We start from the raw sequence: 26280 nt of genomic DNA on the forward strand, positions 1-26280 counted from the left end.
TAAATATCTGACTTTGGCTCTGGTCATGATCTCAAGGTCCTGGGATCCAGCCCCTTGTTGAGCCCTTCATCAAGCTTTATGCTCAATGGGGAGTCTGCTTGTCCCACTCCCTCTGCCCCTTTCTTCTCTTGTGTGCTCTCTGTCTCAAATGAATGAATAAATAAGTAAATAAAATTTAAAAAAATGTTACTACTTATACCTGTGACTGCCGGGCATATGGTCATCTGTGGTAGGGAAGAGCATCAATCAAATCGTAGAGCTTTTGCCCCTTTAGAAAGTGTACACGTGCTAAAAAGAACAGATGACTAGAAGCTGCAAGCAGAAATGTTATTATTTACACTCCTCTGTTTCACCTGTGACTGCACATTTATTGAGGGTCAGTGCTGTGCCTGGGACTGGGCAGGTGCGGAGGTTATAGCATGGAACGAAACAGACACTTCCTGCCTTCGCAGACACACAGTGGTAGGGAGTCCTGATTCCAGTGGTCTTCTGACTGCTTTCATCTGCATTTCAGGGTTTGTTTTATAATCATTTACCTCTGTAGAAATTCAGAGCGTTACAATGTGAACTGCTGTTTTGATGTTAATCAATTAATTTCCTATTTAGTTCCAAAAAGGATGTGAAGTGGCTTATCAACACTGCACAGATATAATAAGACCGAAGAGTATCAGACAATAAAAGCAAACAGTATGTAGTAAAAGGGGAACAGAGGATAAAGATCTTGTTCTGAAGACAGAGCAAGTGAACCTGGTACTCAGCTTGACTGTGGAGACAAGAGGAAGACCAAGCCACTTTAAGAAAGCCTTTAAAAAAGGATGTCAGACGACGTGGATGGAACTGGAGGGTGTTATGCTGAGCGAAATAAGTCAATCAGAGAAAGACATGTATCATATGACCTCACTGATATGAAGAGTTCTTAATCTCAGGAAATAAACTGAGGGTTGCTGGAGTTGGAGGGGAAGGGATGGGGTGGCTGGGTGATAGACAATGGGGAGGGTATGTGCTATGGTGAGTGCTGTGAATTGTGCAAGACTGTTGAATCACAGCTCTGTACCTCTGAAGCAAATAATACATTATATGTTTTAAAAAAAAAGAAGATAACAGGAGGGGAAGAATGAAGGGGGGAAAATTGGAGGGGGAGACGAACCATGAGAGACTATGGACTCTGAAAAACAAACTGAGGGTTCTAGAGGGGAGGGGGGGTGGGAGGATGGGTTAGCCTGGTGATGGGTATTAAAGAGGGCACGCTCTGCATGGAGCACTGGGTGTTATACACAATGAATCATGGAACCCTACATCAGAAACTAATGATGTAATGTATGGTGATTAACAACAATAAAAAATAAAAAAAAAGATGTCAGTTTCACAGGAGAAATCCACTTTTTCCTGGCTCTAAGTTTTATGAGGAATTTGTCTTTAGATCCTCATATAAGGAGTGCTGAACATGTTATAAAATATGAGAAACAGGCATAATTGGAATGCATCTCTCTATGTGCTGTCCCTGGGTGCTGATGACAAGATCTATTAAAATAGTAAAGGTTTGGGGGGGGGGAGGACAGAGAGAGAATGAATATGAGTGAGAATGTATTTGTGATGTCAGCGAGAATAGTTTCCCAAAGTGTTATTTCATTGTGATGGTTAAAAAAACCAAACAAATGGGAAAGAAGTCATATTAGGGTGGCAGAAGTGTAATCTCATGGATAACTTACAGGATACTGTTTGCTTTCTCCAGTTGTTTGTAACAGGGACAGGAGCCTGGAGGGAAAATGCATTCTCAGGAGGGCCCTCTTTGCTCTCCCCATTGTGGATGTGGGTGTGAGGGCTAATCCTGACTCCCAACATGCCTTTCCCAGCTGAAGTAGGCATTATGCCAGCAAGGGAAATGACAGTCCATTCTAACCCTAGCCTCTCTTTTAAATTCCAGATGGACATTGGACAGCTCCCATCTTACAGCGGTAAAATTTGGTGATGGTGATGACGATGGAGGTGGTGACAATAACGGATTCAGCGTCAGGTGCCATGGGATAGTGGGGGGCAGATTTCATGGAAGAGCTAGCATTTAGAGCAGATCATCATGGAAATTGTGGCAGAGGGCAGATTACAGACTTAAGGAATATGGTAAGAAAGTTCATGGAGGTAAGGCAGTGCATGGAGCCATTCTGAGAAGCTTGGACTTTATGGACAATGGTTGGTCGTGAAGAATTTTGAGGAGGGCAATCCATGACATAATCTTTAAAAGGCATCTATGGGAACACTTGGGTGGCTCAGTTGGTTAAGCGTCAGCCTTCGGCTCAGGTCATGATCCCAGAGTCCTGGGATCCAGTTCTGCATCGGGCTCCTTGCTCAGCAGGGAGCCTGCTTCTACCCTGCTTGTGCTTGCTCTCTGACAAATAAATAAAATCTTAAAAAAAAAGGGCATCTGTGGAACTGTGCTCTCTAAAACAGTAGTCACTAGTCACATGTGGTTATTGAGCTCTTGAAATGTAGCTAGTAGTTGAAATGTAAGTAAGTGTAAAATATACACTGGATTTTGAAGACCTAGCACAAAAATATGTAAAAATACTTCAATAATTTTTATGTTATGAGTTGAAAATATTTTGGATACATTCAACTCAATAAAATATATCATTAAAATTAATTTCATTAGTTTCTTTTTAATTTTTAATGAAGCTACTAGAAAATTTAAAATTACCTACGTGGCTGACTTTATACTTTCAATGGACTGCGCTGGTGTGGAGGCTGGCTTGAGGAAAGAAAGAACTGAAGACCAGGAGAAGACAGGAAGTTATAGTGAAACCCTAAGACAAGGGAGGATGAGGGTTAGATCTAAGGCAGTGACCCTGGGAATAAACAGGAGACAACAGGTAAAAAGGCTTTTAAAATAGGACTTGGCGGGCGCCTGGGTGGCTCAATTGGTTAAGCAACTGCCTTCCGCCTGGGTCATGATTCCGGGGTCCTGGGATTGAGTCTCACATGGGGCTCCCTGCACAGCGGGGAGCCTGCTTCTCTCTCTCCCTCTGCCTGCCACTCCCCCTGCTTGTGTGTGTGCTGTCTCTCCCTGTGTCAAATAAATAAATAAAATCTTTTTTTTTTTTTAAGATTTTTATTTATTTATTTGACAGAGAGAGATATAGCGAGAGAGGGAACACAAGCAGGGGGAGTGGGAGAGGGAGATGCAGGCTTCCCGCCGAGCAGGGAGCCCGATGTGGGGCTCGATCCCAGGACCCCGGGATCATGACCTGAGCCGAAGGCAGATGCTTAACGACTGAGCCACCCAGGTGCCCCAATAAATAAAATCTTAAAAAAAAAATAGGACTTGGCAATGATTTTTCTGGATATGGGGATTAGAAAGAGGGAGTAGACAAGGTTGCATGTTAAGTGTCTCGTCTGGGTGATGGAGAAGATGAGGAGGAGGGTTTTTAGAACTTGATGCATGTGGGTTTCAGTGTGGACCTGCATGTGTAGGAAGCAATGGGGAATTCAGATGAGAAGCTCGAGAGAGAGAACAGAGTAGATTCAGGAGTCAACAAGCAAGAGGTGACAGCGGAAGCACAGATACGGGTGAGATCTTTGAGCTCACTCACAGAGGGAGAGTGGAATGAGAATGAAGCACAGAAAACTGGGGTCATGATGGAGGTTAGGGCTCAGAATTTAAGATGTGGGCGGGAGAAGAGAGGTTGGCTGAGCTTGACTGAGGCTAGTCAGGGAGGACCCAGGAGACCCTGGTACCACATAGACCAAGGGAGATCTTTCCAGATGGAACAGGTTTACAAATGCAGGAAGTGGAGGCTGTTGGCCAGGCTGTCTCAAGGAAGCCACCAGGTGGTGTTTGTTGGGAGTTAAGGCTTTGATGAGTCACCTGAAGGCAAAGGTTAGGTTGCCAAATGTCCAGCAGGGGAGTGGCAGGTGAGGAAGGGGAGACTACTGGTGGAGGGGAGAACTCCTTGAAGAGGTCTGGACACTGGAGAAGGCTGGTGGGGACTGGGAGGCTGCGGAGGGGGAGCCAGCACAGGGCTGCGGACAAGGATTGTTAGGCGAAGGGTGAAGGAGGGAGAGAGTGAGGATAGAAGGAGGGGCAATAATTGATAAAGCAAGGCCAAGAGGATGAATTGGGGGCAGATGTGTGAAAATATCACATCTGTTAGTCTTTCATCTATTTTTTTTCCAAATAAATACTTAATAGCCACATCTCCCAAAGTCCACTCGAGGATCTGACCTTTCCGCAGGCTCGGTCCAGGTCCAGGGCAGATGGGGGAGGGAGCAGGGAGTTTGCAGCATTGCTCTTGCAGACAACTGTCCCCCACGGGCTTGGACAGTACACCTCCCCTGTGGGCCTGCGGCTTGGGAGACCTCCCGCTCGCGGGCTCTGTGAACGTCCACTCCGGAAGGCCTGCCTGCAAGCCCAGACCACTTCTACTCCGACATCTAGCACCTCTGCCCAGAGCCCACGCAGAAGAGAGGCCTCGCGTCCCTCCCGAATCCCGAGCTTGGGCTCGAGCTGCAGCGCCCGGCCTTCCCCGGCAGGGGCGCTGGGAACCCGCGGATGGCCGCCTCCGGTCCAGCGCCCGATCCCGCGCCCAACTCAGCCTCCGGTGCCGCAACTTTTCTTGGGGTGTTCCGCCGCCCGCGGGCTTGGGAAACCCCGACTCCAAGACCCGGCTCATTCTGGGCTGTCTCCGGCTTGGTTCTCCGGCCCAGCCTCCTCGGTTCCCAATTTCCGAGTTCAGCTGCGGTTGGAAAAGCATGTTCGCCAGGGTGTGGGCTCCCGGGAACCGCTGGTTGCCTCCCTCCGTGGCCGGCTCAGATTCCCAGGCCGCCTCTGCCTCCTCCATCCCTCTTGGCCCTCCCCGGGCGCTCTTCCACCTCTTCTTTCTTTCGCCTTTCCTTTCGCACCATTATCTCGCCTTCCCTCCTCCACCTCATTTCTCCTCTCTTCTCCCTTTCCCTTTTCGCTCTTCCCCTCCGTTCGCTTCTCTTCCCTTCGCCCCGCCTTTCTCCTCTCCCCTCTTCCCGGGTTTTCCTCCCTCTGGCTATGAACTCTTCCTCTAATCCCGAGGAGAGGAAGGGCCTTCAGGCCGTCACGCTCTCCGAGCCCCCTCTCTCCATCCCACTCCTTTCTGAACAACCCCTCCTCCAGCTCCGCGCTTCTCGCCTTCCCACCCTCTAGAAATCACGGGAGCTTCTCGGAGGCGGCGGGCGGCACTATGTGCCGGGGCCTGTAAACCACATTTCCTCCTCGTCCTCGAGTTTAGCTTCCCTCTCTCCGAAGTCTCCCTTTTCCTACAGGGCGCCAAGGGTCCTAGCCCAGATTGCGTCCCACGCGCCCAGGCTGCGCTTCTGCAGCGGGGTACGAGGTGCTGGGGCCGGGGATCTGATCAGCCCGCGCTGCGCTGCGCCGCACCGGGGTCCTCTCACTGGCAGTCGGCGCTTTGAAGGAACAACTAAGCCCGCTCAGAAACGAATCTAGGAAGAGTGAGGGCGCGACCTCAATCCCAGGCTAGAAGATGGGGGCTGGATTCCCCCCACCCCCGCCCCCCGTGGGAACGAACGAGCTCCACTGTCTTTCCTAAGCTCCGACCAGGGGTCCCAGGAAGGAGAGCCGGGGATCCGGGAGAGCTGGCAAACCCCTGGCCCTGCCGCCGGCGCCTCCCTTTTCTCTCCCCTCGCCCTCCAGGAGGTTTAAGGAATAACCAGGTTGCATCCGCGGGCGGTGGGGGAGCATGGGTGCGCGGGGCGCCAGGAGGAGGGGGCTATCCAGGGCGGCCTGCCTCGCTCTCAATATCGCCTTTCTGAGGACTCGCAAGCTCAGGAAATGCAAACACAGCCCATGCGTGATCCGCGCGCGCCCACAGCCCGAGCGGACCCCTCCCCGCCCCCCACCCCGTGGCTCACACTAACACGCACACATACGCGTGCAAACGCGCACGCACGGGACCGCGCGCCCCCGCACACCAAAGCAGCCCCGGGCTCCGCCAGGTGCCCCCACCCCGCGGCGCCCGCCAGCCCTGGCACACCCCTCGCTTCACCCTCTCCCGCCTGCGCGCACGCACGCACGCGCACGCACGCAGTCCCCGCGCCCCCGCACCGGGCGGGGGCGCAGGCCGTGAGGGGCGGGGGGCGGCGGGAGGGGCGGGCCCGGGAGTAGCGAGCGGAGTCCCGGGTCCATCCCGCGCTCGGCTTCCGCGCGCTGCCTTCCCACGCGAAGGCTCTGGTCTCCCCCTCGGCTTCCGAACCCGAACAGTTGGCGCTGAAAACACTTTACTCCTCCTCCTTCGAGACCCCCCACCCTCCCCGCGCGCCATCTCCCGTTCCCCACAACAGGCCCGAAGAGTAACCCCCCAAACGCGGCCAGAAGCCGCTCCCAACTCTTCGGCGGGAGCAGGTTGGAGGCTGGATTTCGGAGAGACTCTGGATTGGGGTCCGTCGCCAGCCCCTCCTCCTGGATCCGGCTTGATTCTCATGTTTTAAAAAAGAGGATTTTTCTCATTACCTTTGAACACTCCTCTTAACAAAAATTTTTGGAGGAGCTCGGTGAGGAATATTTGGGGGGATCTTATTTTAAGGGGGGAAAAGCACCGAGGGGGTATTTATTAATTTTCTTGGGTTTTGGAATCACCCTTTGGACGAGAGAGCGAGCGATCCAGAGCGAGGAGGGAAGAGCGGAGAGGACCCGCGAGGCGCGCCAGCCCGAGCCACCTCCTTCCCGGCCGCCCCCTCCCCACTCCCCCCGACACACACTCGCTCGCTGGCTCGCCGGCGCGCGCACACCCCCCGCGCCGGACCCGCACCTCGGCGGGCGCCACACTCTCGGCAGCCCGAGCCGCGGCAGCCGCAGCGGGATGGAGGCAGCGCGCACGGAGCGCCCCGCAGGCTGGCCCGGGGCGCCTCTCGCCCGGACGGGGCTCCTGCTCCTGTCGACGTGGGTCTTGGCCGGCGCCGAGATCACTTGGGGCGCGACGGGCGGTCCTGGGCGCCCCGCGGCCGCGGCTTCGCGGCCCCCGGTGCTGCTTCCTCTCTTCCCGCGGGCAGTGGTAAGCCAGTGGCCAGAGGAGCTGGCGACGGCGCGGAGAGGCGCCGCACTGGGGCGCCGGCCCGGACCTGAGCCGCTGCCCCAGCCAGGAGGCGGCAGCGGCAGCGTTGGAACGAAGCAGGGAGAAGCCGGGGGACCGTCGCCGGCAGGCGCGCGGTGGGGCCAAGGCACCCCGGTTCCGGGCAAGCCTGGCGGCGCGAGGAGGAGTCGCCGGGCGCAGCCCTCCCGTGCCCTGGAACGCGGGGACGCCCGGGCCACTGCCTTGGCCGATGGTTCCAGAGGAAGCCGCCCTCTGGCCAAGGGTCTCCGGGAGGAGGTGAAGGCGCCGCGGGCCGGGGGGGCGGCGGCCGAAGAGCTCCGGCTGCCCAGCACCTCGTTCGCGCTGACCGGGGACTCGGCCCACAATCAAGCCATGGTGCACTGGTCGGGACACAACAGCAGCGTGAGTACCTGCCCGGCGGCGGATCTGCCTGTCTCCTGACAGCAGGGCTGAATGGAGGGCGGGAACGGGGGACAGATAGTTGCTGGAGGGTCGAGGCAGAGGCGGGGGCGCCCTGACTTGTAGAGAGAACAGGTTCATCCGGCTTCCCCCACGCCCCCAACAGGTTAGCGGAGTTTGTTGTAAGATGGTGTGTACGTTTGTTTGCTGGAGACCCTAGGTTTGGGGCCGCCCGGAGGGGAGGGGAAGAAGTGTCTTAAAGATGAGCAGGGAAGGGATCTGTGGTCCCTTTCCCTGGTACTCAGCTTGGAGAGTGGGTTTTCCCGTCCGGCGCTTGAATTCGTGGGTGAGGACGCGGCCTGAATTGGCAAGCTGACGGATTCCTGCGACTGCCGAGCCTCCCCCCCTTCTCCCCTCCAATCACGCGAAAGGGAACCCGGGAGCTGGAGGCCACTCGGACTTCCAGACTCCTGTCGGCCTTAGGGTCGCTGCTGTCTGCTCCAGGGGCGCTTTCTCCCAGCCCGGGGGAAGGCTGCGCCTAGTCCGCCCGAGCCCGGCCGGGCCTTCAGGTCACACTGAGTCCCCCTTCAAAACCCAGGCAGCTGTCTGGAAAGCTACAGGAGAGGCAGTAAAAAAAAGTTTAAAGCGTGAAGTGAAATTCAGCACCCATTCCGCACCCCTCACCCTTACGCAAGAATAAGTACACTAAGTCTGAACAAAAAACCCCCGCCTCGGCCGCTGTGTCCCGCATCACAAACGGCTCCCGGAGTGGAGTTGGGTCCCCATGCTTTCTGCGCACCTCTCCCCTCTCCGCGGCCAGGTTCCCCTGAGAGCAGCTGTACCGACAGGTGGCGCCCTTGAGTCCACTCCGGCGTCGGGCTCGCAGCCCGGGCGGCCCGGGCGGCTACTGCAGCCCGCAGAGCGTTCTCGGAGAGGCTTCCTCAACCCCGCCGCCCGCCGGGGCCCGGAGCCGTGCGGCCACGCCGAGAAACCGCGGGGAACGCTATCTCCGACGGAGGTGGGGGGGCGGCCTCCCGCGATCTCTCTCACTCCCCTCCCGTCCACGGCCCCCCACTTTCAGCCAGTCTTGCAAAAATCCTTTCCTCTTCTCTGGCTCTCCGGATCAAATCAGAACCCGGCGTTGGGCAGAGTCTGGAGGATGATGGATGTCCGTATAGGCAGCTTTGCTCATTTGATCGGAAAGCACCGCCCCTCCCCTTTGTGTTTCTCTTTATGACTGGCATTAAAGATTTCCCTGGAAAATTCTGGCCTTATTTTAAAGGGGCCCGGGGGTGTCACAGGGGTAAAGAGTGAATAACAGGAAAGCCAGGAGTCCGCAGAGTGTACCACATCGGCGCTGCTGAGTACAGATTTCCTGGTTCTTAATGACACACAGCACAGATCGGGCAGCCCAGCCCGGGTACAGATGCTGGCTTGGAAGGATTTGCGAGGTCTGTTTGCCCACCGGCGCGGTGGCTGGCTTCATCTGCCTCCAGTGAAGACCTCCGTAGCTTCGGAATGCACAACTCTGGGCATGGGGAGGGGATGGGTATGGAGTGCCTTGGCAGGGATGGGTGAAGACTTGCAAGTCCCCAGAGGAGAGAGGGAGAGAGGGAGAGGTAATTCTCTGACAGCAGGGCCTGTGAATCTCAACTTCGTTTTAGTTTGAGAATGAGGAATTGTGTATGTGTGTGTTTGTTCACGTTCATACTGGGTGAGAAGGATGAAGAGGATGGGTGGGAGTGAATGTATCCCTAGGAGGAGGAGGTGCTGTCCTCACATATCTATGACTTTATTACTGTCACATTTGGACAATATAAATTCACTCTACTTAGTTTTCTTATGTCTGTGCTTTTATTTTAAGGATTGTTTTTTTTGTGTGTTGACTTACCGGTGGGACTTTGGAGAGGATGCTTTTTGCAAAACGTGTGAATGGCCTTCTCTGCCCATCTTCCATGCAGAGGTGCAGCAGAGGAAGTGAGGGGGCAAGTCTAGCCCTAGGGCACCCCCCCCCGGGGGAAATGGCTTGTAGTTGAAAGAGGGGCAGAAGCGCCTGGGGAGTGGACTAGTTGGCCTTGGAGCCCTTAGTGACAGCAGTGAGATTTGGGAAATCCAGGAACAGCCCTCAGGATGCTTATTGGTTGTGTTCTTGGCCAATCTTAACTGTCCAAGCAAAGGACAAGGTAACACACATGGGTGCAGGGACCCCATCCTGTCGTCCTGTCCTTTCTTTCTGGTGGAGAGCGACTGCCTCCTGAGCACCTGGGCTGGATCTGCCTCTTCCGACCATACTGTGCAGGCAGTATCAGTGGGAAAGTCTTCACTGAGTATCAGGTCTGTGCTGCTCTGAGAGAAAGAGGAGGGAACATGTTCACGGGGCCCTGTCTTTGATGGACTTTAAGGAAACATCCCTGTGAGAGGAATGGGGAAACCAGTGTCTGCAACATGACTAGGTTGGTTTTGTTCCTGGTCCCCCTTTCCTGAAGACAGGAAAGGAAGATGCTGTAGATAAAAGCCAGGGTGAGGAGTGATGGGGATGATGAACTTTCCAGAAGCTTCCCTCATCATTGGTTTCAACGTGGAGGGAGATGTCCTAGCACCAGGCTCCTTTGGCATGAAAAGAGTTCCATCGTCTCTTCTGACTTCCACAGTACTAAACATGTCCTTTTCTGGGAAGGCCACTAGCTTAATTGTGAACACTTTGGGGTTTCCTGGCCTCCTACCAGGTGCCTTTGGTGGACCTCATTACTTGACATGAATTCCCTTTGGGGGAGGGTTTTCAGTCAGCCCATATAACTGAAATCAAAGTCCACTCTGACGGTTCGCAGTCAGGCACGTAGGGCTGGACATGCTCGGCTCCATTTGTCCAGCTGTGCCCCGGGGACTGCAGGAGGCAGAGGGAAATCCTTGTCCAAGGCTGGGGTCATGGATTCCCTTTGGTTCAGGGACTGTGGTCAGATAGCTTGGGGGCAAAGGAGGAAGTGCCCGGAAGGCTTGAGCCAGAAGCTGTCAAGAAGGGGCTGGAGACTGGGTCCCTCTCTGACCATTACTACCCGGCCAGGTGGTCCCGGGTGAGAGGTGAGGGGACTTGGGCTCAGAGCCTCTACTCCGGAGGGCTGGTAAATGCCAGTCTCCAGCTGGGTTCCTGGTGATTAATGGGCAAGAGAGTGTTTCACACACCCCGAGGGAGCTCCATCCCCAGGGCTTGTAGGGAAACAGAAAAAAAGCCACATCATTCTGCCCTTCTCCTTCCAATGAAGGAAGATGCCTTCTGCTTGCTCAGTGAATTGGCAAAGCAAATGGCTCTGGAGACTGCAAAGTTGTGAAGGAGACGGTCCACTTTTCCATGCCCCCTCCTCCTTGGAGTAACCCTGGCCAGGGACCCCCCCCCTTCCTGGTGCTGAGTTGAGAATGCTGCGTTCTCCCTTGGAGGACCCCTTCCCTTTCCAACAGCTCACTGGCGGTGGAGAGTGATTTGCAGGCTGCAACCCCTGCAGTTTGTGTCTGGTTGGAAGGACTTCAATTAATGTGCCCAACAATGCACCTTGGTGAAGAGAAGCAGGGAATGCTGCAAATTCCGGGTCCCCTCCAGATCACCCTTCCCTAGCACGCGAGGAGGTAGAACACACAGATGCTCCCAGGCAGGATTTCATACCTTTAACTAATTCAGCTGGACTGTGTTCTAAAATATTTACTTCCAGTGTGCAAAATAGTGACAGCTTTGATCAGATTAATGTATTTCACTCACTGAAGCAGCTAATTGTGGTTCTCAAACAGATTTTTCAAATAGCTTTTGGCTGGATTGTCTCGCCTTCATCGTCCCTGCTCACAATCCTTGTGTCACAATATCTTAATGCATTTTTGCCTTCTCAGAGGCTTAATAAAGAAGCCTGCCGCCGAAGCCGTTCTTCAGGGGTTTGACAAAAAGAATCTGTTTTTAATTAATATTACAAGGGGGAGCCTCTCCTTTGAGATAGAGCTGGGAAATGCGGGACAGAACAGGACTAATTGCTCCTGGTCACTGTTGGCCTGGGGCTGGGGGTGGGGTGGGGAGAGGAGGGGGCAGGACAGGAGGCTATTTGTCTCTATTTGTCTGCTCTGCGTTTCTTCTGATGGCTGGGTTACAGGGTGTGATTTGCTTCTCAGATCCAGCAGTGCTTTCCAAGGTGAGCAGAATTTGCAAACTCTTCATTGGGAGGCCTGATTGCAGAAATGCAGTGGTTGGAACTTGCTTCATAGTTGGCAAAGGAGGAGTGCTGGGAAGTGGCTTCCCCAGTTGTGTTGGATTTAAGGGCGGTGGGGGAGGGGGTGGATTGTGGCTCCAGTGACAAGAAGACTCGGGCCGGGGGGGGGGGGGGGGGCACAAGGGAGAACTGCGTTTTCCTTGGGCCGTGTACATCTGTTATTGTCACTGAGGATTTTTGGAACTGGATGATAGGCTGGCCCTGAATCATCCGGTAAGGAGCACAGAGGTGCGAAAAGCCAGACCAGCTGAGATAAGAAGATGCACCCGGGGTTTATCCAAGGCTGGGTATACCTGAGGCCTGGTGGCTTGACTCACTTGTTGATTTCCTGCTTTCTTGGGCCTCTTGGCAGGCTTGAGACACTTCCTTACAGTGGGAAAACGTCGAAGGATAATTTTTCAGCAAGTTTGGGGGAAAAGATGGGCGCCTGGGTGGCTCAGATGGTTAAGGGTCTGCCTTCAGCTCAGGTCATGGTCCCAGGGTCCTGGGATCGAGTCCCGCATCGGGCTCCCTGCTCAGCGGGGAGCCTGCTTCTCCCTCTGCCTCTCTCTCTCTGTCTCTTATGAATAAATAAAATCTTAAAAAAAAAAAAAGAATCTATAAAAAAAAAAGTTTGGGGGAAAAGAGGTCTTATGGATTTGGAGGTGGAACATAGGGGATGTGAGCATCAGCCGGCCACCTTGGATGGGCGGAACCGGCATGTGGGGAAGGGGCTGGGTGCAAGCTGGCTAGCCATGCCCACACCCTGGTGTGGAGGGTGATGGAGAAAAGGGTCTGCATGGTGCTCTGGTTTTGCCAGCAGTGAGTGAAGATGAGAGGGCTCTGCCTCACATGCAGGAGGGACTCAGGCATGTTCCACCAAATAGGTGAAGAGTGACAGCCTCAAGTCTTCTTGAGCAGAAGCTACGAAGGAATTAGAAGTCCTTGTCCCTTGGGATGCCAGTGATTTCTTTCTCGGGTTCTTCATCACTTGACAGTTACTGTAACCAGGTGTATTTCAGCAAGTATGTCTACCTTCTGGCTCGAGTACCTTCACCTTCTTGGATTCAAATCCAAAGTCCTTTAGCCTGGCGTTCAGGGCCCTTCACTGCTTATGTCCTGGGTCTACTTCTTTACCTCTCTGTTTGATGCTTCCCTGATGGGTTCCTTCCCTGTAGCCAAGAAAGCCCCTTCATTGTCCCAAGCCCCATTGACTCTGAGGCTTTGCACTTGAGGTCTTCTCCACTTGGATTACCCTTCTTCCTCTATTGAGATGCACCTGTTATTCACAGCTTTGCTCAAGATTCAAATGCAGTGTCTCTATAGAATTTTCCTTAAGAGCATTTGTTTCTCTTTTTCCTGATCAGAGAATTTAAAGACTGCACCACACATGTGATCATGATTTAGTTCAGTACTTGTTTATTTTAATTTTGTATTGTTTTGTAAGTGTTTTCAAGGTGAGGGATGAGAGGTGAGGGTTGAAATCATTACAACCGTACCTTCCCCACCCCTCAGTGTGAGTTTTGCTCTTCTCCTTGTGGCGTGTGGCACAGGGCTAGTCCTATGGCTCAGTACATACTCACTGAACTGATCTTGGGGAACTGGGCAATGCCTTAGCTGTGTGGAAAGGACAGGAAACACTGTCTCTTAATAGTACTGAGTTTATATACCTGGTTGATTATTCCATGTATGAATTTTAGCACAAGATTTGGAGGCATCTCTACGCCACTTAGTAAGAAGATAGTAATATGGACTACGCAATAATCCTGGCTTCTTTCTCTTGGACGTCAGAAAATGGATGAACTTACAGAAGATACCCAGACATTCGCTGAGTGTTTCCTACACGTGTTGCAGTGTTCTGGGCACTGTGGGGTTGGTATGGGTGTGATGGAGGGAGAGACAAACAAGGATAAGACAGGATTTGCCTCAAGGTCCTTCCAATATGCTTTGGATATGAGACTGCTATCAGTAAAGTTAAATAACACATGACGCCAAGATAGAAGCCATGGGGTGATGTGTGGTTAATTGTCAAGCAGTCATTTTAGGCTATGAGCTCGAAGGAGAGAGGGCCCCTGGGGGAGATTACAGCATTGAGACTCACAGAATGTCAGGGTTGGAAGCGCACGTGGGTAATTGTCTTCATCAACTCACTCTGCATAGAGATGAGGGGTTTGAGGCTCAGACAGAAACATGGCATCCTATGGTCTGGACTCTCTACTGTTCCTTTTCTCTGTATAGTCATCCCTACTCACTCCCGGGTTTCTCTTTTCTCTCTTTTTTTTTTTTCTTTTCGGGTTTACAGACCATTTTTTTTCCAAGGGGATTTATGTGTTTTCACTCAGGGGAGGTAGGATGCTGCCCATTTTATAGGTAGGATAGACTGAGGCCTTGGACGAATATACATGAGGCTAACCAAAGAGGCTTAGGATTAGGTTCGTCTCTCTGGTTCCCTGGCCACATCCTACATCCACCCCGCCCACCCACTGAGGTGGCTGCATACCGTAAATACCAAGTTCCTCAGTGTCCGACAAGCTGTATCTTACTAACTGTTGTTAATGGGGGCCTCTTGTGAGTCACCTCGTTATTCTGCTCATTTATTTTGATCAGTGTAGTTGGGGTTTAATTATTTATGGAAATGCCTTTCTTTAGAGTACGCTAATAAATATGCTGTAGTAAATTTGGAAAAAGTAATGGAGTCTAAGAACTTCAGGATTGCACATACAACTTTCTGCTGTTAACTCCTTGCTGGGGAGCAGAGGAAACCACCCCCACTGGGTTGAGATGAGAGGAACTTGGAACTAGTGGGGCTAGCCACGCAGGACTGTTGCCAGTAACCCTGCCCGCTGCTATGTGGGGGCTCGTTACGTGGCACCCACTGGGTGAGAACTTAGTTTAGGGGGAAAACTGGAAATAGAGCTAGCTAGGGTAATCAAGGATCCTGTTAGGTAGGCGGACTGTGGGATTACTTGGTTTGGGTGTGAATTCATACTTGTGGAGTGTATTCATCACGAATGCAATCTTCTTCAGAACTTCTTGGCAACAGCCATATGGTAAATAGGAGCCTGGGTTCTGGAACCAGGTGCCTGGGTTCAAATCCTGCCTCTGTCTTTTAATAGCTGTGTAGCATCGGGCAAGTTGTTATTCTTTCTTTGCTGTTTGTTCATCTACAAAAAGAGAGCGGTAATGATAATTCCTCTCACATTGGGCTGTTGGAAGGATTCAGTGAGATCATGTACATGGCAAAGTGCTTAAAAGAAGTGCTGGACCTGTGGTAAGCCCTCTGGGTACTCTAGGGCTTTCCCTTCGTTTTCAGATAGAAACATTGAAGCAGAGGAAGGAGGTACTTGCTCCAGGTTTTCCAGTGAGCCGATGGTAAAGCCTTGGCCAGAACCCTCGGGAGATGCTCACTTCAGGCACCTCCTGTCCTGGGGTCCTCAGCCTGTTGAGTCTCTGTGATGTCTGTCTGTGTTGTGCTGAGATAGACAGTGGAAGAGATAGAGAAGTGAATGACTGGGGCCTTTGAAATTCATACTCAGAATTTATAATAGAAATGGTTAGAATCACATAGTTAGAACAAGGTTAAATACCACACTAATGAACAGCTTATATGTTGGAGATTTTGGGGGGGGGACTTTACTGAAGGGTTAAGGAAGGTACCCAGAAAGGTGAAGAGTAGCTTCTCTTGGCTTGGGCATCCGTAATTAGACCTAACAGCTAACCTCGGAAGACTTCTTGAAGGAAGTGAGTGAGATGTGTAGCTTCAGGAAAGAACAGTGGGCTGCTGGGGCTGGGTGGCAAATAGAGCCTGCAGGGCCAAAGAGTCATCTACATGGAAGCCATAGGATGGACCTTGATGTCCCAGCTTTGCTCCTCCTCTTGATCGCCTAGCTCTCTCTGCTTTGTGCCTGGTGTAAAGTGGGAATATCCATGACTAGAACTATCTGCAGAATATCTGCAGCCTCTTTTCCAGAAATATCACACTGACCAAACCCACTAGTTACTTTGTAGTGACTTATACTCATCAAGATACTGGCTTGTATTCCCTTTCTGCCTGCACCCTATGCACCAAGAATGGAACCCAAGATCCCTGCACAGACACTAGGGGGAGTGTTGCCTTGGGAAAGAAGTGAAAATAAATAGGATGAAATTAAAAAAAAAAAAAAATGCTGCACAAGGAATTGTTCCAAAGGAGAGAAGAAGAGAAACAGCGTCCTGCAGGTACATTGTGGGAGGGCTTGTTTGGTGACCCTTAGATGCATACTGATTGGCAACAGGGTAGTTGATCATTCAGCCTCTTCCTGCAGAAAAAAGGAAATGGGTATTTGTTCAAATGCATCCATTCTGCAGTCCCTTCGACCCATTAATGACCCAATTAAGACTCGAAGTAAATTTGGCAGGAAGTGATGCTCCAGGGTGGTTCCCCCGTCTCTTGGGCGTTTTCTCCCCTTTGTGCCCCTTCACTTCCTGTGTGCACACGGTGGTCAGTCAATAGAAGCCTACTGAGTTGAATGGAATCAACCCTTTCTTAAATACTTAAAGCTGCCTGGGTAAAGAATGAGTGTCTTGAAGGTGTAGGAAGGCCTCTTTATGCTGCCCCCCCCCCCCCAGGCCTCGGCCCTGCACCCCCGGCCATCTTCGTTCTCTCTCACTGGCGCTCAGATCCCATGTGCCCGATTCAGTACTTCCCAAGTCGTTTTGGCATCTATGGTGAGGTAGGCAGTTTCTCTGCCAGATGGTTAGAGTCAGGTTAAAGATTACACTGCTGCATCAGAAATGAACTTTCTCTTTTTCAAATCTGTTCTCAGTGGGAGATGGAGAACAATTACTGAGTGGAACATTTTTTTCCAGGGCCAGGGAAGTAGCTCAAGCTGCCATATCTGAATGTGATTACATGTAGTGGAGGAACATGTTACAATAAGAGTTTCGAGACCATAAAACTGGGGATTCAGAGAAATGTGTTTTCCAGGGTGGTGGTAGGTAGAAGGAAGCCATTTTTAGAGGCAAAAGAGTTGCTCATCTCACTGTGTTACTGTCAGTGTTACTCATACTTGAAAGCAAACTTTTGACTGGAGGATTTCTCAAAACTCTGAAATGTCTTTTGGGTTATGAGAAGGTCCCCAAGCAACAGTGACTTTGAACAGATCTCTGAGCCTCTGTTTCACTGGCTGTGAAATTGGGATAATGGTGAACTATTGGATTGTTGGTAAGCTTAGAGACAGTGCATATAAAGGGTCTAGCATCGTAGGCTGTTATGTTGGTTAAGAATGTTCTCATTATTGGCCTAGGCAGGAAATGGGGTAGGTTGAGTGTCTATCCATTACTAGCAGATCTGTTGGTTCCCTGCCCATATCCCCTTGGCACTTGGCGTTTCTCTGCATGCTGGTCTGACTTCTAACCACCAGCACCAGGGGCTGTTTGCCCACTGGAACTCACTTGGATCACACAAGGCACGGGTTGGAAGTATCAGGGAATTAATTCCCATCAAATAATAGGGAGCAGCCACTTATCAATGACCCGTGGAAGTTGGTGGATAAATGCCCCAGCTCCCTTACATTTGGCGTGGAGTAAATCTGAGACTTGTTTTCCACACTATCTCCCAGAGTCATTGGGATTAAGCCCCACTTGCCTACTGTGGTAACTTGTTTGCTTTATCAGCTACCTTCCCATCCTTCTCTCATGTCCCCACTCCCCTAACAGTATTTCTTGGGATCACCTCCCAAAAAAGCTACTTGAGTTCAAGTCTTTGTTTCAGGGTATGTGTCTGGAGGAACGGAAACTAAGATACCTTGGTTATTTCCAAGTGTGTTAGTCTGGGCTTTCTAGAGAAAGAAAAGCAATAGGATATATATATATATATACACACATATGTACATATATATATATATATATATACATATGTGTATATATATATATGTAGGATATGTAGCAATAGGATATGATGTATATATATGTAAAGGAAGTTACTATAAGGAATTAGCAGACAATATAATGAGAGGCTAAGAAGTCCTAAATCTGTAGGTGGGAAGCCGGAGACCCAGGAGAGTTGATGTTGTAGTTCCAGGCTGAGTCTGAGTCTGAGGGCAGGAGAAGACCAGTGTCCCAGCTTGAAGATAGTCAAGCAGAGAGAAAGAATTATTTCTCACTCAGCTTTTTTGTTCTAATCACTCCTTCATGGCTTGGACGAGGACACTCACATTGGGAGAGCAATGTGCTTTACTCAGTCTACTGATTCAAATATTAATCTCATCAAGAAACACCCTCACAGATAAACCCAGAGCATGTTTGGCCAAATATCTGGGTACCCCACTGCTCAGTCAAACTGACACATAAAATTAACCATCACACCAAGCCAGGAATTTCCCTCAGACTCTTTTAAAAGCCTGCTCAGAGCTCTCCTGTGGTATATATTGGGTGTGGGAAGGGAGATGAAGTCACTGACCCTACTTCTGAGAGGGTCCTCCTTTTGAGTTGGCCCCTACCAGAAGAAAGGAGCCCACTCTGGGGTTATACTGAGTGGCAGGAACATGGTGCTGGGGCTTTGAGGAAGGGATGACACCTCCAAATTAGTGTTCCCTATCATTTGTCAAGGCTGAGTAGCCTCACCTTACTCCAGGGCCTGTGTGGGGTCTTCAGAATACACAGAGGCTCCCTCTGCCTGTTGGCAGATGATCTCCTGCTTGGGAATGGGTGCAATTCCTCTTTTTCTTAGACATCATCAGGATTTGGGCAGGGAGCAGCTGGGCTTGCCATTGGTATGTTCCTTTTTAAGATCTCATCAATGAGGGGCATCATAATGTTTTGGAAAGAATATTGGCTTGGGAGCTGAGACCCCTAGATTTGGGTTTCTAACGTACACTAACGGTCTTCAGCAGGTCACCATTTCTTAGGTGTAAGGGAATGAAGACTCTTCAGTATATTTCCATGAATAAGAGGTTTTTTCTTTTTTTTTTTAATGGGTGCATTAGTAAGGAAAGGGTCTAGAATGATGATAAAAATACTGGAAAATGCTTCTTTTAAGCATGCATAAATTTGGTCTTACCCAAGCAGATGTGCATTCATTCATTCATTCAGTCACTCATTTCTTTGCATAGTGTGATGCTAATAAAGTCATTGAATTTTCTGGGATTCAGTTTCTTTATCTATAAAATGGAAGAGTTGTGCAAATTGATGCAGGCCCATCTCAGCACAAACTAGATGTGATATTAGGTCAATCATTTCTTTACATGTGAAATGGGGACAGTCCTCTTTGCTCCCTTTATGTCACCATTAAATAATGACATAATGCACCTGGAAGCATTTTGAAAAGAACACTTCTCAAAGCAATATGAATGGGGCGATATGAATTCAAGGTGTTAGTTCACCTTACCTCTCCTTTACTAAGCAGCTAGAGGTCCTTCCACAACAGATTTGAGACCACGTCCAGCAACCACCTTGTTTTGCCTTCTCCCAGCGGAAGTGAAACATTTCCATTAGCCCACATACCATGGTGTTAAAAACCTCAGGCTTCTTCTTCCAGGCACAATGTACAATTTATTTCAAGTCACATCTGATATAATAAAATTCTCAGATGGGAGTGTAATTTGGATGTTTAAAAAAACATTTGTTCCAGGACTTGACCTGTATTGATTGCTCAGCCTTATTCCTTTCAGATAATATGAAGGATTTGGGGAGCATCTGCTATGATGTCTAGTGATGCAGACTGGACACCCAAAAAGCATATAGTCTTCTGTGTGGGATACCCATATTAGGAAAGTATTAGAGAACAGAGAACAGCATGAAATATTAAGAAATGCATCAGATGTAATCTAGACCACAGTGAATTAAAACCAATAAAATGTTGAGAATATTACGCTTCTTTGATTATCTACAACAGAATCCACTAGCCTGGTTGACAATCCTCACGACTAAATCTGTGTGACGTGATGAGAAGTGGTCTGAGCTTTGAGATCAGGTAGATTGTTTTATGCTCTGGCAGTTGCTCAGGATTCTGCCACAGGAGTTTGGGCTGTAGCTTTCTCATACAGTTTTTGTTTTTGTCTTGAGTTTCTAATTGTTTTATCTTCCTCCTAGACAGAAGAAACAGCTGTTCCTTCATCATTATATTAAGATATTCCAGCTTCTTAGTTGTATTATTGGATGTTCTAATTTGTACCGATTTCTTTCTTGGTCTGCCTTCCTGTTGTCACCTTACTCTTTCTATTTATTCTACTCCTAGGTTAGAACTTCTGTTTCTTGGGCTCCATTCCTTTTTTTGGGGGGGGGGGGCTGATTTTCATTTTCCTGAGGTTTATCCTCAAGTATTCTTTTGTAGAGAGGGTATAGGAATGTCCTGGCTTATTCCTGTGTCCTCATATAAATATTGATAGATTGCTTTTAATTCTCAAAAGATCCTAGCTTGGATGATAAATTATATGGCCACCCAGTGCTTGAGCCATGGTTTTTTTCTTTTTTTTTTCCTCATTCTTGACATGTCAAAAATTTATTTGGCTCTCACGTTGGCTTGATGGTTTATCTAGGTTTATCTAGATAGAAATCTAGGGTCAAAAAAATTTCTGTTGGATCTTTGAAGGACTTAGATTACTTGCTGGTTTTGCATCATCTGCTAATTTTGGATTACATGTGTCCCTCTCCCACTCAGGTTGGATGAGGGTAGGGAAAGAAGGTGTCTAGCATGGGCCACCTGTGGCTTTGTTCAGTTTAGGGATGCACAACCCTTTAAGGAGACCTGATGCATTACAATCAGATTTATATAGAATTGGCAACACGGTGTGGGGGATGAAACACTACAGAGCAATTTGCCATAGACACTTATTATCTGAATACCTTTAATATAAAACTCAGCCCCCAAAAGAGTAGTGTTAGCTACTTTTCATTTTAAAAATGTAGGCTAGCTTTTAAAAACTTCATCAGTATTCAACAAGTATTTGTGGAGTACCTGCTCTCTGCCCGGTGCTGCTGGGCGCTGAGTATGTAATGGTGATCAGTGCTCTGAGGAGAGGTTCATGATATTACCAAAGATTACACGAGGCACATTTAACTTGGAGAGGGCAGAGAGGCAGGAGCAGATGAGGTAAGATCTCAAAAATGCACTGGGTTAATTAGGTGAAGAGGAGAGGGCAGGATGTTCTGGGCACACAGCTTCTGGGACATGAGGGAAGAAGGTATATGAAAGGGACAGGGAGAAGGACGTTGTGGCTGGAGCAGAGGATTTGTGGCCTGGAGGCTGGCGAGAGATGAAGCTAGACAGGCAGGCATGGGTAGGGCCTTATGGGTCCAGGGGAAGGAATTTATTCTGTAGCCTGAGAGCAAAGGGATAAGCCATTGGGAGGGTTTAAAGTAGGATAGTCATATCATTAAATTTGCATTAAATAAAACCACTCTGATCACCCTGTGGATTGGATGGGGAAAAGGAGACCAGACTGTCATTTTGGCTAGAGAAGGTGATGGCTGGCATGGTAGCCGTGGAGGTGGGTGAGGAGAAGCCAACTGAAGAAGTATTTAGCAGGTGCAGTTGATGGTATTGTTGGCTTCTCTGTATAATTCTTCACTCCTCTCTATAACCCGCTTTGTATTGGGCCCTGGGAGTGTCCTTTCTCTAGGGGTGGGGCCTTCCTTCTCCACCTCCTAACTTTGGGTTTGGCCTTGTTTCTTGCTTTGGTCCATGGAAGAAGTGCCAGTTCTAAGCTTAGTTAGCAAGAGGCATCATGCATCTGCCTGCTCTCTCGTGCCTCTGCAGTAGCTGTGAGCAAACATGCCTGGGCTAGCTTGCTGGTCCTGGGAGAAGAATGGGACAAATTGTATATAGCCACTCCCAGCCAAGCCTCCCCTATGTTAGCCCAGCCCAGCCCAGCCCAGAGCTGCAGAATCGCCCAGCTGGGCCCAGCTGTGTCCGCCAACTTCCAGCTGCCCTATATAGGTACGAGCAGAAATGATTCTTGTGAGAATAAGCGGCTGAGATTTGAGTGGTTTGTTCTACAGCATTTGTGTGCAAAAGTTACTGATACAGCAGGTAAAATCAACAAAACTTGATAGATTGGATGTAGCAAATTTGTGGGAACATAACTAGAGTATAAAGCAAGGCTCACCTATATTTCGAGGTCATTAGCCTCATATGTGCTCGGGGCTATAGATAGGTGTGTCTTTGGTGGTTTCCTGCCCCTCACCTCTCTTTATAATTCATGGCTTTTCCCAGAGCCCAGTGAAGTAGGTCAGAATTCATGGTCCAAAAGAATTAATCTTCCCCCCTTTTTCCCTTCTCTCTCTTTCCAGCAGCCTACTCGGATTCCAGCAGAGCATTGGAGCCCAGCAGTTCTCAGATCCCTCAACAGGGGCCTTCAAGCCCTAACACTCGGTGTCTTGTTAGCTGAAGTCAGTTTCTGCTCTCACTGTGAAGATAGGATCTCGCATCAAGTTGGGAGAGATGAGGGGCCGGGGATTTTTCTTGGTCTTGACTGATCATTTAAAATATATTAGTTCTGATAAAATATTTAGCTTTTAAACAACAAATTCAATATAGGGAATTGTGTTTTATTTATTCATTGCAGTTGCAGGGAGATTGGTAGGAGTTGTGCTAAAGTGCACTGTTGTGATTTTGCAAAGTATAGTAATTACTGTAGTATTTTGTTGAATTATTAATATCTACTACGCCTGCAGGAACATAAGCTTCTGCAGTCAAATTCATTTCACCATTGCCTTTTCCCCCTCTGGTTCTGTTTTGTGTTTTCTTCTCTTTCTTGTACACTTGTGAATTTTTTAAGAAATGGAGTTGGAGGGGCAGGGTGGATTATATGGTGTGAAACACCATTGTCACACCCCATAACTGAACGTAGGCAGGCAGGGGAGAAAGTCTGTGGTTTCCTCTTGGTCTCTGGTCCCAGCCAAGCCTGTCAGCAGTACCAGACTGAGGGATGCGGAAAGGGCCACGTCTGGGAAGAAAGGACTCATCAGTGTGCCTTTTTAGGAGCTGAGACGAGGAGAGGAGATAGCAGGGAGGCATGTGTGTGCACACGTGTTATGTGTGCATGTCTCCAAGCAGGGCACATTTGTAGGTGGAGTTGGCAGGTGTTTGGGTATAAGGGTGGAAACAGCATTAGCCTCCTTTATTAATTGTCTCAGCAACTCTTACTTAGTGTCTGTTATGTTCTCCAGTAAGATCATTGTGGATGATGATGGTAATGATGATGATGGTGATAGCTTAGGTGTGTGGATGGGCTCATGGTGTGGTAGGACTCCAGATCCAAGCGCAAGGCACATATAGGAGTATCCCTTGGGTTGTGATTATTTTGACATTGGAAGACCAGCCTTCACATCACCATCTCCCAGCTTTACAAAATGGCCCAAGTCAGTCAATAACCCAGACTCAAGTTTCCTTATCTGTTTCATAGGTGCAGGAATCAAAATGCAATCATATATTTGAAAGGGTGTTATAAACTATGCATTTCCAGACATATTTAAGGGAATATTTGTTATTCTCTTAAATTGCCCTTGTTATTAAATCATAGGAGAAGTTGCTTGTACTTGTGGTGTGATTTCTGAGGGGCAGTAGAAGTATTCTCTTCTTGATTTTTGCTTTTGTTTTTGCTAGAAACTTCACAATTCAAGAGTCATTCCTTTGGGTTAAACATTATCCTCTGTAAGGTCCTCTTGAAATACTGGTATTTGAGAGACAATATTTGAGGGCTGGAAAGAACAAATAATCATCTAACCACATCCTTTTCCAGATACGGAAAGTGTGACCAGGTGAAGTTGTGGAGTGATCAAATTCACCAAGATGGCAGAAGCAACCATACCCGTGTCCATCTCCCTGACTCCTCGTCTAGTGCTCTTCCTACAACACCCTGATGCTCTTCCATTTTCCATGAAGTTCTCAATACAGTCTAGGGCTTTTTCTCCCAGAAGGGAGCCTTGGGCAGAACCAACACATTCAGTGACTCCGGGGAGACACAGGGGAAGGGATGCTCTAGGTGGCATAGTGGTGCTTGGGTCAGGTGGGGACCTCGCTCCACCTCTGACTGGCTGTCATGTTGTGCAGGTTACTCTTCTGCAACCCGCTTCTCTCCTTTATAAAACTGGGATTATCATCCCTATTTTACACAGTTGTTGTGAGGGATTAGTGAACTGAGATTTGAGTGGTACAGTTCCTGCCCTGCGGTGGAGGATACTGGAAGGTGATTTTTAGATGGTGATAGGCCCTGAAGATTAGCACGGTCTACCTCCTAGTCGGTCACCTCCTGAGAGCCATTTTGCACACTGTGAGGGAGTGTGTGAAGGGGAGAGGAAAGTAGCACTTTTCAATACTGCCATTGCCCCTACCCGGGGTGGTGGGGTGGGGTGGAGGGGCCCGTCGAGTGTCCAGGGGAGGAAAGCCTGTAATGGCCAGAGGGATGTGCCGAGACTTACCAACAGCCCTCCTTTTCTCTTTCATCTCAGGCAGCACAGATCCAACCCCATTTAAATGTCCCCTAAAAAGGAGTGGGGATGGCAAGAGGTGAGGATGAGCATCTTCAAAGATCAGCAGGTGACTCTGAAGAAGAGACAAAAGGGCTTGCATCCAAATTCTGCATGATTCTGTGTCATATGGGGCTCCTCTCCTCGGTTTAAGTTACTAATGGGGTTTCCTGAAAATGGGTTTCCTGAACTTTTTTTTTAAACTAAGAGTTTATCTTGCTTCTAACAAGTCCATCCTGAATCCTTTGTGAGCTGGGTAGGACCCACTGTTTCTTGTGCATTTATGGCAAGTCAAGCAGGGCCACCCATGGGTTAGCACTTGGGCAGAGGATGGAATTTCCAGAGACAGAAGGACATCTGAAACAACCCAGAGACTGTGTCTGCTCTCAAGCCTTGGGGCTGGGCCGGCGTTTACCTCAAGTAAAATAAGAAAAGAAAGGGACCAGGGAAATGTGTTCATTTCCCCTTCCTGGCTGTTTCCCTCCCCTCTGCCCAGTACCATCCACTGTCTTCCTTCTCTCTGCACTGGGAAAATGTCCTAACATCAGTCCTGCACTGCTTCAGTTCCCTTTCCTTAGGCCTTTGTGTTTTATTAGACTTTTTTCCAGCTTTACTGAGGTATAATCGAAGAATAAAAATTGCATATATTTAAGGTATATAATGTGATATTTTGACATATGTATACATCGTGAAATGATCAGCGAAATCAAGCTAATGTATCATCACCTTGTAGAGTTACCATTTTTTTTTTATGGTAGTGAGAACATTTAAGATCTATCCTCTTAAAAATTTCAAGTATGTAATATAGTATTATTAACTACAGTCATGGCACTGTATATTAGATATCCAGAACTTATTCATGCTGCATAATTGAAACTTTGTACTCTTTGACCAGGCTCTCCCGATTTCTCCTACCTTCTAGTCCCCAGCAGCCCTCTTTCTACTCTATGAGTTTGGCTTTTTGAGATGCTGCACGTAAGTGAGATCACACAGTATTTCTTTCTGTGCCTGCCTTATTTTACTTAGCATCATGGCCTCCAGTTTCACCCACATTTCACCAATGACAGGAGTTTCTTCCTTCTTAAGGCCGAATAATATTTCATTGTATATACCACATTTCCTTTATCCATAATCCTTTGATGGACACTTAGGTTGACTCTGTATCATAGATCTTGTGGATACTGCTGCAATGAACATAGGAGTGCACATCTCTCTTTGAGATACTAATTTTATTTCCTTCGGTACACCTGGAAGGCATTTTAGGGATAGGGGCTCCTGAAATCCTAGCCTGTACTATTTGTCTAACTTTTCCACCTTCAGGGCTGGCCTCGGGGAGAGAGGGAGGCAGTGCCATTTCTAGCCAGAGAAATGCTTGTTTCTTTTCTGACCCTCCTGAGCCTCGGAACACCACTAGGAACTGAGAGTGAGGGCTCTGACCAAAGGCTCTCTTTCATCTCTCTGTTGGTTACATGCTGCCTTTTTTTTTTTTTTTTTAAGATTTTATTTATTTGAGAGAGAGAGAGAGGAGAGAGCATGAGCCAGGGCGGGGTGTGGGGGGTGGGGTGTGGCAGAGGGAGAGAGAGCAGACTCCCCACTGATCAGGGAGCCCAAAGCGGGACTGGATCCCAGGATCCTGAGATGATGATCTGAGCCAAAGGCAGATACTCAAGCAACTGAGCAACCCAGGTGCCCTTTGGTCACATGCTTCTAATACTGGGTTTTCTTTGGTTAAGGAAGCAGGGAATGGGGGAGAGCTCTACTGTCTTCCCCCACCCCTCCTCAAATCTTATTTATTTAAAAACATCTATGCAACATAACAATTGGCCACGTGAACCATTTCGAAGTGGCATTGATTATGCTGCCATTGCTGAGCACCCATCACTGCTGTCCGCTTCCCGAGCTCTCTCACCGCCTAGCCAGAAACTCCGTAAATACGGATCAGGGACTTCCCATGGCTCTGCATTCTTTTTGTCAGTATCTGAGCAGGTATGGGGGCTTCTAGTTCGTTCCTCGATTCTGCCTTCTCCTACCCCATCCCTTATCTCTCCCCCTCTTCTCCTTTCTTCCACCACAGGGACCCATGTTGTTGGGGATGAGGATAAAACTTGTAATATTCAGGGCTGAGAGATGGGCAGTATTTC

At 49.1% G+C, this 26280-nt stretch overlaps 1 protein-coding gene across 1 annotated transcript in view; it reads left to right on the plus strand.

The window, feature by feature from the left end:
- Nucleotides 1-6839: 6839 nt before the first annotated feature.
- Nucleotides 6840-26280, plus strand: part of SORCS3 (sortilin related VPS10 domain containing receptor 3) — a 572838-nt gene continuing 553397 nt past the window's right edge. Inside the window, exon 1 of the mRNA XM_045876297.2 lies at nt 6840-7472. Coding sequence (XP_045732253.1) covers nt 6840-7472 — 633 coding nt within the window. The remainder of the gene's footprint in view (nt 7473-26280) is intronic.

This window comes from Mirounga angustirostris, unplaced genomic scaffold, assembly GCF_029215605.1.
Source record: "Mirounga angustirostris isolate CCGP_5_RB_7025 unplaced genomic scaffold, mMirAng1.0.hap1 SCAF_6, whole genome shotgun sequence".
In the NCBI taxonomy this organism is placed as follows: Eukaryota; Metazoa; Chordata; class Mammalia; order Carnivora; family Phocidae; genus Mirounga; species Mirounga angustirostris.